The sequence below is a fragment of the Epinephelus lanceolatus genome, chromosome 19 (assembly GCF_041903045.1).
Source record: "Epinephelus lanceolatus isolate andai-2023 chromosome 19, ASM4190304v1, whole genome shotgun sequence".
Classification (NCBI taxonomy): Eukaryota; Metazoa; Chordata; class Actinopteri; order Perciformes; family Serranidae; genus Epinephelus; species Epinephelus lanceolatus.
Window position 1 is genome coordinate 23,352,242 of NC_135752.1, and position 13,969 is coordinate 23,366,210.

Below are 13,969 nucleotides of genomic sequence, written 5' to 3' on the forward strand. Positions count from 1 at the left end.
GTGACCCTCTGTCCCAGTCTCAAATCTCTGGAAGACTAAAACAGGTTTCCCTCAAGGATTTCTCTGCGCCATCCACCTTTCCTTCAATTCTGACCAGTTTCCCTGTCCCTGCCGATGAAAAACATCCCCACAGCATGACGCTGCAACCACCATGCTTCACTGTGGGGATGGTGTTCCCAGCATGTTGACAAAGGACAAATACATCTGCACACACCGCTTTTCAGTTCAAGGCACTGCATAGCAGAGACACATAACAAGTTCTCAAAGTTACACTCAAGGTAGACTTAAGGATTTTACGTGGTTTTCTGGGTAATCTAAAGAAAAAAAACAGCAAACCAATAAGTATTTAAGACTTTTATTTCTCCAGTAAATAAAAACAGTCCAGATGGCCATTGGGCTACAAAAGGTGACCTGATGCAACATTATAAAAAAGCAGTTCAAGAATTTAAATGTTTATTGTGCATTGCACAATACAGTACAGTTGATAAAGCATTGTTTCCTGCACATTAAAATGCACATAATTTAAAAGGCATGCAAACTAAAAAAAAGAACATTTATCTGGGAGACAGAACACACTGACAAAGATGTTATTGTATGTCAAGAAAATGTAAGCATGAGCCCATTTTTAACATCCACATGTTGTGTGCTTGTAGATGCGATCCAACTCAGACATGGTTGATGAAAAAAAATCAGGCCAAGATATTCCCTGGCAACCAGTTTAAGTGACTTCAGATAGCTATTGATTTGCTGAGGTTTCATTAACCCGTGTTCATATTGTCATGTTCACACATTGTCATTTGTTTTATGGCAATAGAAATATACTTTAAATACCTGAATATCTTTCTAAACACCTTAATATCTTTGTCATGAGACTTCTGTAAGCTCTGTTGAGTGGACACAGTCCGTCTGTTTTAGGGAGAGAGCGTGAACATTCACAAAAGTAATGCAACTTTCACTGTCTTTCACCTCCAAAACATCTGTTGCCCCCCCAAGATATGTGACCGACTGGGCTCCATCCTGAGCAAATCCCATGATGCACGGCTGCTGCTGCTTTGTTGGAAGGGTGTTGCCCTTTATTTGGCGTCCGTTGGGTATGTAGCTGCTTGGTGCTGCATCTAAGTTTGATGTCCAACAGCAAGAGGCTTCATGAGCAGCTTTCGGTGGAGTTCGGTCAGGACTGGGGTCCAGGACGTAACTAATCACTACTGTGCCACATGACGAACCCTCTCTACTGGCACGGGAGGAAGTCCGCATGATACTGCTGCTCCTAACACCTCTGCCATCACCAAACCGGTGTCCATCCCTCTGCCCGAGGATGTGCTGGTACAGGATCCTCCGAAAGGTCTGTCTGAACTCCCGAATGCGGTAAGCATAGATGAAGGGATTCACGACAGAGTTGGCATGGGAGAGGATGATGGCGATGTTCATCACCCAGATATGTGCGCGCTCACAATCCTGACACAGGTGGTTGAAGCAGTTGATGATGTGCAGTGGAAGCCAACACAGAGCAAACAACCCAACAATGATGGCCAGTGATTTGGCAGCATGGACTTCCTTCTGCAGGGTGGAACGAGATGAGCTTGACGATGTGGTTATCGCTCCAGGAGCGGGTAAGTGCGCAACTTTAAGCCCTATCATTCGGAGCTGGCGCCGCGCAGCCATGAAGATGTGGGCATAGATGACCAGCATGACGAACAGGGGCACCAACACACAGCCGAAGAAATTGAAATAGACCATGTAGTCCAGGCTGACCACTCTTTCAAACAGGCACTCCGTCAAGCCTTCACGACAGGGGCTGATGCTGTCTGCGGCGGTGGTGTTCGAACCTGTATAACAAAAGACAGGGGTGATTTATTGTCAGTTTTGTCTTTTAATAATAATAATGTTTCTTTCACAGCAGAGAGAATTCTACGTATTCGTAAAACATTTTTCATATATTCCAGGCAATGTGAATAGTTTAGGTTTCAGACCTCTAAAAGCCACTTAGCTGGATTGAAGGCAATGTGAAAATGCCAGATGCATTTCATCTAATTGTCAGCATTGAAATTAATTTGAGCACTTCTCTCTGGAAATACTGTTCAATACAAATGCATTTCTACATTTTCCCTAGGGTGCCTTTCTTTATGCATTTTCACCCCCTCAATAGGTCTCAGGATATTGAAAATGGTTGCTCTAGTAAGAGACTTGAAGCACAGTTTGTTTTGATATGCGTTTACTTTGATTAACTCTTCCAAAATTCTATTTCTAGCTTTAAACAACCAACAGCGAGACAAGTTTGAACCCAATACTCAATACACTGTGACAGATGCCACAAAATAAGTCTCCCACCTCCGTTCCAGCCCAGCATGGGTGTCAGGCCGATGCCCACTGAGAGAACCCAGCACAATGCGATGATGCCCTTCGCCCTCTGCCCTGTCACCAGGCTGTTGTACCTAGAAGGTGAAGCAGAGCACGGTGATACATTAGGGCTGGTTGTTCTGTTGTATCTAATCTCAGTGTGAGAGTATCCCCGTGAAGCAAAGTCAATATTTGATGATTTAAATGAGCAGAAAATGGTTGTGTATTCAAGCCTAAATGCACTATTTGTCTAATAAGCCAAAGCAAGAGATGACAATGTTTATATTGTTGTACCACTGGCTTTTGAATACACTGCAACCACTTACACACATCTGACCAGTACCAGTTCTTTTGTCTGCTGATTAAAGATGCATCAAGAATTTCAAATATATAGATCCATTCTGATTTTGCAAAGGTCGTTTTGTATGTCCTTTTTTTCCTTGCATGTTCGGTTTCATCCACATTAATATGTTTATGTTTTGGTTTCAGGAAGGTTGAGAAGTACACGTAGTGTGAAATGTTGCTCCATGACTCCACAAACAGTTGAGTGAGTGTGCATTCATCTGCAATAATGGGCACTTCCTTCCCACACTGTAATTTACCGGCACACTTCTTCCTCATCTGAGTTCTGACGCTAATACAAAGCTCTGAAGATTTTGTTATTCAGTCAGGTCATGCAGGAGCTTCTGAGAAATGCAGTGAAATACAGAAATGACAAATATTAATGATGGTGGTTTGCTGTAAATGTAATTTGAGTGAAATGATGAGGACATTTATTTTACAGTGCAATCTCTGATAGGATTATGTGCACTTAAAGGGATAGTTCAGATCTTATGTGGGATTATATGAGGTCAGTGTATTACCTACAGTAGATGCTGGTCTGCACGTCCCCAGTTTGGAGAAGCAGGCAGGAGCACCACCGCGGAAGCTAAGCAATGTACTGCTGTGGATGGGGGGCAGCAGCAAAACTTACTTTGGTAACACTTCAGTTGAAGTTATCTAAATAAGAGTGACACGACACTGTCATAACTATGACATGACAGTGTCATGAACTTGTCATAAACATTATGTACATGTCGTAAATGTTTATGACTGCTGTCATTAAGTGTCATTCGGTTTTTGTAATGACAAGTTGACATTGTTTGGGTTGTCTTGATTATGACAACTTGACATTAATTAGAGTGACATTACCAGAAGTTGTCTTTGTCATGACAAGTTGACATTAGATTTGTTTGGGATGTCCTTATAATGACAACTTGACATTAACCAGGATGACATTACCAGAAGTTGTCTTTGTCATGACAAGTTGACATTAGATTTGTTTGGGATGTCCTTATAATGACAACTTGACATTAACCAGGATGACATTACCAGAAGATGTCTTTGTCATGACAAGTTGACATTAACCAGGACGACATTACCAGAAGATGTCTTTGTCATAACAACTTGACATTAATCAAAGTGACATTACCAGAAGTTGTCTTTGTCATGACAAGTTGACACTAAATTTGTTTGGGATGTCCTGATAATGACAACTTGACATTAACCAGGACGACATTACCAGAAGTTGTCTTTGTCATGACAAGTTGACATTAAATTTGTTTGGGATGTCCCTGTAATGACAACTTGACATTAACCAGGACGACATTACCAGAAGATGTCTTTGTCATGACAAGTTGACATTCAATTTGTTTGGGATGTCCCTATAATGACAACTTGACATTAACCAGGATGACATTACCAGAAGATGTCTTTGTCATGACAAGCTGACATTAAATTTGTTTGGGATGTCCTTATAATGACAACTTGACATTAACCAGGATGACATTACCAGAAGATTTGTCATAACAATAATAATCATTATGTCAACTTGTCATAAACACAAAAAGAGGTGCATTTCTTGTTAATGTCAAGTTGTTATGACAAAGACATCTTCTGGTAATGTCATCCTGGTTAATGTCATGTTGTCATTATAAGGACATGCCAAACAAATTTAATGTCAGCTTGTCATGACAAACACAACTTCTGGCAATGTCACTTTGATCAATGTCAAGTTGTCATAATCAAGACAGATTCAGATTCAGTTCATTTACTGGTCTCAGAGAAATTTGACTTGGAACTGGGGGTCAGCATACACATACATACAATCAACATATAGTCACCAACAATGTCAACTTGTCATTAAAAAAACAAATGACATTTAATGACAGCAGTCATAAACATTTATGACATGTACATAATGTTCATGACAAGTTCATGACTGTGTCATGTCATAGTTATGACAGTGTCATGTCACTCTTATGTAGATACCTTAAAGTAAAGTGTTAACCCCAATTTTAGCCACCCCAAAAATTCAATATCAGTTTAAGTGTACGCTATATTAAAAGTATTTTCACCTCTTACCTTCAGCAATGTTTGATAGGGAACTGACATTGTTATATTGCTCTCTTCAAAGCCAGACTCCATTGAGAAAAACAGTAATTTAACATTGCTGAACACAGGAGATGCTGGCCTACCTCTGCCTCTGTCAGTTAGTGTGTTATTGTGTGATTTTGGCCTTTAAGAAGATTAGTTTGGATAAACCAAAGTTGCACAATATCACAAACAAACAAACTGAAAAGGCATAAGTAGACCAGCAGCTCCTGTGTTCTGCAATGTTAAATTACTGTTTTTATCAATGGAGTCTGGTAGCTTTGACAAAAGTATAGATGGGGAACCGAAGCCGTTCCCTGTCAGAACAGGCTGTCTGACGGCAAGGTAAAGTGCCTAAAATATTCTTAATATAGCATACATGTCAACCAATATTACATCTTTTTAGGAAGGACTTTTTTTAAGGAGCTAAAATTAGTTTTGCTGCCCCTTTCCAAAGCAATACTTTGCTTAGTTACCATGGCAGTGCTACTGTCTGCTTCCCCAGAGTGTGGGCATGATGACCGCCATCTCCTGTATGTAATACACTGACCATGGATAAGTACATCATACAACCCCACTTTGAAAGATCCAAAATATCTCTTTAAATATATACAATAGCTTTATGGCTGTTAAGTTCAGATGTTCAGGTCTATCATAAACACTGCTTGCATGTAAGCAGGCCATCTGAGCTATTCATATCCACATCACTGGCCCTGCTTTTTAAAAAGATCCTGCTTTCAACATTTCAGTTTCCTCTTTTCATTATTTTTGCTACATCCTCAAGTTATTGGGTATTTTTGAAGACTGCATTGGCAGCATTATTGTGCACATGCTTCATGCTGGCACGAGGAATGCACTGGCAAGAAAAATACAGACAGTAAATCAGCATGACAGTATTCTTGGTAACATCACCCTACCTAAAGCCATTGTCCCATGTGACTGGGATCGTTCATGGCCATGGTGGCGGCCAGTCGGCTATATTAAGCCTCCTAAAACTCTGATGAATTATTAGCTCTCTGGTCTTTGGTGCCAGGGGTTGTGGCACCTGTGTGAGCACACAAACACACACACAGAACCCGTTATGCAACTGCTTATGCAAATGCGTCACCTGCTGTGGCTTACTAGATGAAATATCCTCTCATGGTAGGAGTGAAGAATGCAGCTGTGACTAAACAACATCGGCTCTGGATACACCCGTATGAACAGTATGAGTCAATGGTGTGTCAAAATGCCTGTTGCAGAAAGAATGGACAAGGGACTTTGCTGGAAACTGCAAAATACGCGAGGCAATTTCAAGAAGTAGAATTTAAATGGTGTTGATTTACATGGATGGAAATGATCAAAGCCTTCAGCAGATTTAATCCCTCCAACAGCACACAAGCAGTAACCCAATAAAGCCTGTTGAGACATATATCTGTGTCTGCCCACAGCCAGCCAGATTAGCCTTAATTAAATAAAATCTCTGTGATTCAATGTGTTTCGCTACACTGCATATTGCTTTGAACACCTCTCTCATTTGATAGTTTACCCACACGCCTCTGACTTGTTGTGTGTGGAAAAAAGTTTAAAATGTGCAACAGTTTATATCAGACAGCAAAAGAAAATCTGCTAAAACATAATTTTCAAATGCAGCCCAATCATCAAACTTCGGCGAGATGTGTGTGAAAAGTTAATCTGGTTTAAGTGGCAGTGTGGGAAATTGTCTCTGTTTCAGTTTTTAGCCTGTGACATTTCTGTTTCCTCTCACCTGAGTGGGTTCTTGATAGCGATGTAGCGGTCTACAGCGATGGCCAGCAGGCTGAAGATGGAGCTCTGGGTGAGTATGAGGACGAAGCATGCGATGAAGAGGCAGCCAAAGAAGTTGGCACAGAAGCCGGTGCTGATGATGGATTGCAGTAAAAACATCACAGATGATAATTGAAAATACTGCAAAACTAAAAATACATTTTTCCAAATCTAATAAAGACATATTCCTTAAGTTATTGCCCCAAATCAGTTACAGTCACAGAAATTGGTGTGATTTATTACACTTTCACTCAGAACTACACATAATTTAAAGGCCCAGCATGTAGGATTTAGGGGGATATATGTTGTGTTTCTGTTGCCTTAGCACGAGCAGTTTATATCTACATAAAGAGTGTGTCTTCTTCCATTGAAATCGCTATGTTGCACCGCAATGTTTCTAAAGTAGCGCAGATCGGACAGATCGGGCCATTCGCGTTTTTTGCATCAGCCACTGTAGCAAGAGGCCCCTCCGAGACAGGAGTGTCCAAAAAGCACTGATTTTTTTACCTGAAATTGTTATATTCAGCGTTTTTACCGGTTTAAATCACCAGGTCCGTTTGTTTCTGGGAGGAAGAGACCTCTGCAGATAATTTGGCTCCCAGTAAAAACCTCCTCAATATCTGGATCTTAAACTATGAGAGAAGAAAGGTGAGCACGTGCATTAGCAGGTGTTGGGCTAATGGACTGTCTCCAACCAGCCAACAGCACCAATGTAAAGTGAAACTGCCCCAATCACAGAAAGCATTTCAGCAACTGGAGGTGGCTTTTTGTAATGAGAATGAAGCTTTTTGCTCACTGTTTTTGCATTGCTAGGCACCTCATGTTTATGCCAGAGCGCTCTGAACTCCTCAAGCTGAAAAACTTCAACTTAAAGCAGAAAAGCACCCCATGTCATCTCTTTTTTTCCACTGTCCAATCAGATGATTTGGGAGGCGGGCCTTCTGAGCAAGTTTACAGTTGGTAAACAATGGAGGAGAAACTGGTGGTAGCAGTTGCCCCAGAGCTATACGGCCCGACGATAGACAGCAGGTTGTCAAACTGCCCCTGAGTCATCCTAAAATATGCCTGGAAACAGCCATCATCGAGGTGAAGCTCCTGGACCAACTGGTGGTACTCCCCATGATCCACCCTCTTTTTTAGGGTCTCATGTGCCCACACAGATCTCTGTTTTCCTGTGTCCAACAAACTATTTACTGACAGCCTCTCACCCTCAACCAGAGCTGCAGCAAGTACCCTCTGCCTGAACATTTAGGAACTTGTGATACTAATTATTGAGAGGAAAAAAATGGTAGATTGATAACACCGGATGTTTAGTGTAAGGACGTGATGGGGTGGTTGCGTGGCAACAATAGAGAGGTGCAGCAAGCATTTTTTACTGTTGGCATTAAAAAAAAAGGCAGTGCATTGCTTTCTGTGTGATCAGGGCCGTATTCAGTGTTTTCACCAGTTTAAATTACAGGGTCCCTTTGTTTTGGAGTGAACACCTCTGCGGATAATTTGCCTCCAGATAAAAACCTACTGAATAAGGATCACTGAAGGAAGTTTCAGCTGGTTGCAATCTGCAATCCTCACCACTCCTATAAAAACAAGAAATGAACACACTTTTAAATGAAATAAATGTAATAATACCTAATAGCAATAGCGAAGGGAATTGCCAGCAGCCCCACAGCAATGTCAGCCACTGCCAGTGACACCACAAAGAAGTTGGTGATGCTCTGCAGGTTGGAGTTGAGGCAGACGGCCCAGCAGACCAGGATGTTCCCAGCCACAGACAGGAAAGCGATCACCAGCTCCAGGCCAATATAGACCAGCTGTTCAGTCTTCAGCATTGTTGTTTTTTTGTTCTCTTTTTTGCTCTCTTGGCGCTGTCATCCCACAGACTTAGCTGCTTCACTTGTTTTTAGACAAAATACCTGCTTGCCAAACCACATGGTACAACGTAAGGGAAGCGTGATTGTGTCATGCGAGGACAGACACGGCAGGAAGTTCCCACCACAAACATGACACCTGTCGAGCCTAACCTATGTCATTCTTTTTACTGTCACTCACACTGGATCAGTCTGTCAGTCTTCCTCTTTGTCTCTGCAAGCGTCTTCGCCTCTTCAGCTCGGTAAACTTTGCCACAGACAGCAGCAGAATACTGAGGAGGGAGCGTCTGGGAGTTCTGCCTGACAGCTGCCAAATTAAGAGCAGTGTTCTGGGGAGAGAAAGAGAGAGGACACAATCTCAGTGGTCTAGCCTGTATAAACAGATTGCAGGTTACCACACAGGTCAGAAAAGCCATCTATCTCTAGAGGACAGGGGGACAGTTTGTTTTCCATACAGGGCCAAGGCAGACAGTCCAACAATGCGCCTTTTATTTCAGGAAAAGTTTCCCGAAACCTTTCCACACACTAATCATTCCCGTCACTGACATGCTTTCTTCCAACATCGCTGATAGGCTAATTAAGCAAATTAAACCCCCTATAAATTTCAAAGCCATTGTACCAACACTGGGACACTTTGTAAAGTTATCTTTGCTGTGTTTTTTTCAGGCTATTTTGCTAAATTCCTCTTTATCGTAAGCAGATTAGGACACATTGTTACAACCTCAGATAACCTCCACAAAGAAAGGAGCATGAGTGAAATGTGGGCCAAGTTACCCAGCTGGGGTACAGCAGCTCAGGGGGGTGAGTAATAAAGACACACAGGTTCACAGATGATATCAGATAATAATAACCAAGGCTGTACTGGTAGATTAGTTAGTGTATTATAATTTATTTCTTTTTGAATTGCTGCAAAGACATTGTCGTGGAAGTTCATGCGGAAGCCTGCTAGGAATTTTAACTGTTAGCTTAGCGTAGCTATACCAGCCTTATTCTGTTTAATTTTCTATTTGCTATTTTTGTCTGTTTGTTTCTTAGTAGTATCAACCAGGACTGGTATGACCCAACACACATAGTCACTTCCTTGCCCAGAGTTAGAGCAGGAGGAAGCTGATAGTCTGGCTCTGGCTCAAATATCAGCCTTGTTTCCCAGAAATGATGTCTTTACACGACTAATCTGAAACAGCAAGTGCATTTTGAGGGAAATGTTCGGCTGAGCATATTACGTTTTCTCTTAACATACTGTAATTTGGACATGTTGCTAATTAAGGTATCTGGCAAGATACAGAAATGTTGATATTAAACGTATCAGCAAAATGGTCACTGACAACATATTTCAGCTGTTTTCCGCCAAAATAGGTAATTTTCATTAGCCTAGTATTTAATTAGAGAGCCTCCATTATATCACTCATTTAAGTTAAATGCCAAGAAATGGCTTGATGACACCCAAAGATGTGAACGCTGATACATGTAATATTTAACTGTAACGTGATAGTGGATTTTGTCTGTAACCGTATTATATGTGATGTGTTTTTGCTATAATGCAATATGTTATTACCTGTATTACATGCTGTATTTTATTGTTGTTTAAATTTGTCTAGGATGCCTTTTTACAGCGGGTAAAGGGACTGCCAATGAAAACTAGCCGAATCAGTTAATTCAGGTGCATTTACATTCCTTAAAATGTTGATTAATGCTCGCTGTCCCTTTACTTAAATAAATGAATAAATGAATAAAATAAAATAACACCAAATAAAGTATAATAAAATTAAATTAAATTAAATTAAATTAAGTAAGATAAAATAACATTAAATAAAATAAAATAAAGTAAAATAAAGTAAGATAAAATAAAACAACATGACATAAAGTAAGATAAAATAAAATTATATCAAATAAAATATAATAAAATAAAGTAAAATTAAATTAAATTAAATTAAAAAAATAAAATCACAATTTTCCCTAACCTTAACTAAAGTGCTTTTGTTGCCTAAACCTAACACAGAAATCTTGACATGAACCTGAAGTCTCGGTGTCAAAGTCTTGCACTTTGTACAGTACATCCACCATCCTCCCCAACCACTTCCTTCCGAGACCTACGTGGTACATGGCTGTTGTGTTTTGTTGCCTGAAAGGAACATTGGCACTGAACATAATCCAGGCAGCAATTACGTTGCCACAACAATGGAATTAAGAGAGCAGTTTAGTAGCATACAAATGAAATTTCTAGTACACATGCACATCAGGTTCTCACCTAACTCCATAACTGTTGAGCTAGTTCTTTAAGGGATCATGATCAAAATTGTTTTTGTTACACATTTATATAAAAACTAGTGTCTTTCAAAATCATTAGGAGATTTTTTTAAGCTCAATAGATACCATCTCTGTCAGGCTACAATACCAGCATTAACATCTTAAATGAAACAAACAGAAACATACATAAAAAAACTGCTTTTACTTCCTCTGATTTAAGTGGACAAAGCACACAGCAAACATTCAATATGTTGAGGGTGGAAGTTATTGACTACAGTGAAAAGAGCAATTTGTAAATATGACCTAGTTCCTGCCAAGGTCCATACAGTGAGTAACATTTAACAAGATAAGATTCAAAAAGACTGAATGTCTGATTCTGTGACAATAGAGGTGATGTTGGGACCTGTGTGTGACCCATATTGGGTGCTTTATGTCAGCGTATCTCAGAGAACTGAAACTCCCAAACCAATCTTCATTCAATCACACTGCTGGCCAGTTTTTTTTCTCCCACTGTGTCAGAATTATGTCAGTAGGTTATCTTCTGATCGCATGACGAGCTCACTGACCTCCTCTCTACTACTCAAATCTTAACACCTGGCAGATTCTGGACCTCCAGTCCGCTCTGAAATGGATGCAGCTTTGCATAAAAAGCTGTGATAATAATATTAATTATTAAATTAACAAAACTAAATTTAGCTATTGGGTAATTTCCCATTGAGTCATATTAAACCACAAAAAAACGGGGGATGGGAAATCACACTTCATCATCGTTCTGCTAAAAACGGGTGTAATTTGATGCAAATAAAGCAGAGCAACTACTTTTTAAGCAGCACTTTTCCTGTCTTCATTTCATGAGAAATGAGAGAGAATTCCACTGACATTTACTTCTCAGTTAAACTGGCTACACTTGTACTGTACTATATAAAGAGAGCTTGTTAAAAGGCCCTAACTGCGCTTTACTGTCTTTACATGGAAATGTAAAGACACATCACTAGTGCCGGTGTTGAAAATGTAAAGAGAACATAAAAAGCAACCACTTGCTTTCCTTCAGCACATTGTTCTTTCATTAATCTCCCTCTGTTGGCTACATATGACCCTGTGGCTTTACCAGCAGTGATCCTGACTGGTAGTGGAGCAAAGTACTTTCTCTCTATTGTTTGCTGTTGAAATCTTCTCACAGGCCAAAGGAATTTAAAACCAGGCTTTATCCAGGGTGTGTGGAAAGCCCTTTAGTAATTTGAAATGTCAAGTGGCTGCAAAAGCCTCTGAACATGCACAAAAAAAGATTCTTCAAAGTAAAAGTGACAGAAAAGACAACTTACATGGTTTTCCCCCAACTCTTAAGTTTACATTCTGAGCCATCACATGCTGAGTCCACTTGTTTAACCTTCTTCCAGTTGACTGCTGGGCAAAAACTACTCCCCTTTATTATGACCCAGGCTATATGTGCTGAGAGGCCTTGGAGGAAGTGATAAGAAAATGCACATCCTGCTGGAGGGGGATCTGTATCTGCCCTGTCAATCAATGCACCAGCTCAGCTCCACCAAAGTTGAAGGAAAACAATACAAAAAGCTGCAGTATTACTGTTGGCGAAAGTGCTGTGTGTGCTAATGAGGGAGGTGCTGGCATCACATTGTGAAGTCCTGATTGTAGGAGCAGATATATGACAGCAGAGACTTAAGCATCAGCTGAGCCAATACTGAACAAACACTGCAGGGCAAGAGATGTCCAGTGATGGTGAAAGGGCTCCAGCACTGATCATACACACCAGCCTTAGAAAGTGACTTACATTATGGAGACTGTATGTATTATCATGCCTATGTACTTTTTTGTATTTCAGCCATCTACTTCATCAGTTTATTGGCATACAAACCCCACAATCCTGACACAGAGAAAGCTTCCATATTTAAAGAATAACCATAACCCTTAAATCACAAAGCAAGACACCTGTTATTAATTTAAGAAAATGTAGAAAATGGTCCCAACATCAACTTAAAAACACATTTAAAACACAGTCTGAACATTTCTTACCTTACTTAAAAGTGTGAATGTAAGACCTGTTTGTGCCCAGTCAAGAGTTCAGGCAGCGCACAACAGAAAGTAAAATGACACAAGAAGGTGATGCGTTTACGGCACAAACTTAAATACAGCGTGGGGAAAAACACACTGAAGTAAAGGAACAGAAACGCGGTAAGTCCTCTCTTAATAGCACCGCTGCTCATTTTCAGTTTGACACTGCGGTCGCGCCATCTACACTTCGGTCTGTGAGTAGAAGTTTGAAGTTGCGCACTGACGAGCTGCAGAGGCAACAGGAAAAAAGCGTGGCTGCAGGCGCGCCGCCTCCCGCTCTCTCTCTCTCTCTCTCTCTCTCTCTCTCTCTCTCTCACACACACACACACACACACACACACACACACACACACACACACACTGAATTCAATTCAGTTCAGTTCAGTAAGCTTTACTGGCATGACATTTCATGTGTTGCCAAAGCACAATTAGAATTTAAGACACTGGATTTATTAATACAAAAAAACAAACAAAAAAAAAACTCGTTAAGTGAAGGAGTAAATAAAAGGCAGTTCAGTCAGAAGCACTTTCATCGAAGAGAACTTTCTTTCCATTTGCAGCATTATATTTGGCGGTATGGCTCTGTTCTGGGGCCCCTCTGCCTTTCCTCGGCCTATGCAGAAAGCGTCTTCCACATGCCTACCTGAAAAGCCTAAGGCGGAGAGGAGCCTGGTCTCTCTCTGAAGTTGCTGAAATCTGGCACTTGGGCAGTGACTTGTGGCGTCAGAAACCAATGCAAAAAAGGCATCCTATAACATCGGCATGATACATGACCGGTTGCAGTTATAGTTTAACAGCACCAGGCAGCGTAAGGGGGAAACATGGCGAATGTCCGAGTGGAGCGGGTGGTGGATGGGTCTGACAAACACTGACTTTCACCCGAGAGAGCGGTGTTTGCATCCCATAAGATTCTTAAGCCAAACGCTGTTCTTTTTTCCTAAACCTAATCGCGTGCTTTTGTTGCCTAAACCCAACCATGTGTGTTTGTTGTTGAAGGAAAAAAAAAGTCAATTCACGCTGTTGTACTGATGTAGTGCTTTTATTTTGATAGAGACTGTATGTAAACAATAAATTTCCTGTAAGTGTATCTTGAAAGAAGAGAACTTGACATGGTGTCCCAGAACGTCAACAACCAATGCACATCGTATGTGGACCTGGAAAGTCCATGAGCAAAACGTCAATATGTGACAAGGTCAGAGTGAAAATGTGTTGCAGAGAGAGCGCACCTGTCTGCTCTTCCACGTGCAAAT

At 40.7% G+C, this 13,969-nt stretch overlaps 1 protein-coding gene across 2 annotated transcripts; it reads right to left on the bottom strand.

The window, feature by feature from the left end:
• Positions 1–339: 339 nt before the first annotated feature.
• On the bottom strand, positions 340–12,944 carry adora2ab (adenosine A2a receptor b). 2 transcript variants are annotated; one of them, XM_078162018.1, is made up of 5 exons: positions 12,681–12,944; positions 8,164–8,731; positions 6,497–6,628; positions 2,329–2,432; positions 340–1,826 (listed from the first exon to the last, which is right to left on the bottom strand). In XM_078162018.1, exons 2-5 carry the CDS (start codon positions 8,361–8,363, stop codon positions 865–867), a joined length of 1,398 nt encoding a protein of 465 aa, XP_078018144.1. In that variant the 5' UTR covers positions 8,364–8,731; positions 12,681–12,944; the 3' UTR covers positions 340–864. The 2 variants fall into 2 exon arrangements, with proteins under 2 accessions (XP_078018144.1, XP_033502034.1); XM_033646143.2 differs by lacking the exon at positions 12,681–12,944 and adding an exon at positions 11,972–12,103.
• Between the last annotated feature and the right edge of the window lie 1,025 nt (positions 12,945–13,969).

Bases quoted from the DNA above. Each gene is read 5' to 3' on its own strand.
- adora2ab (XM_078162018.1), bottom strand. From the start codon at position 8,363: ATGCTGAAGACTGAACAGCTGGTCTATATTGGCCTGGAGCTGGTGATC. The intron at 2,433-6,496 runs GTGAGAGGAAAC...TTCACCTTCTAG, and splicing joins GCTATCAAGAACCCACTCAG to GTACAACAGCCTGGTGACAG. The intron at 1,827-2,328 runs GTGGGAGACTTA...TTTGTTATACAG, and splicing joins CATGCTGGGCTGGAACGGAG to GTTCGAACACCACCGCCGCA.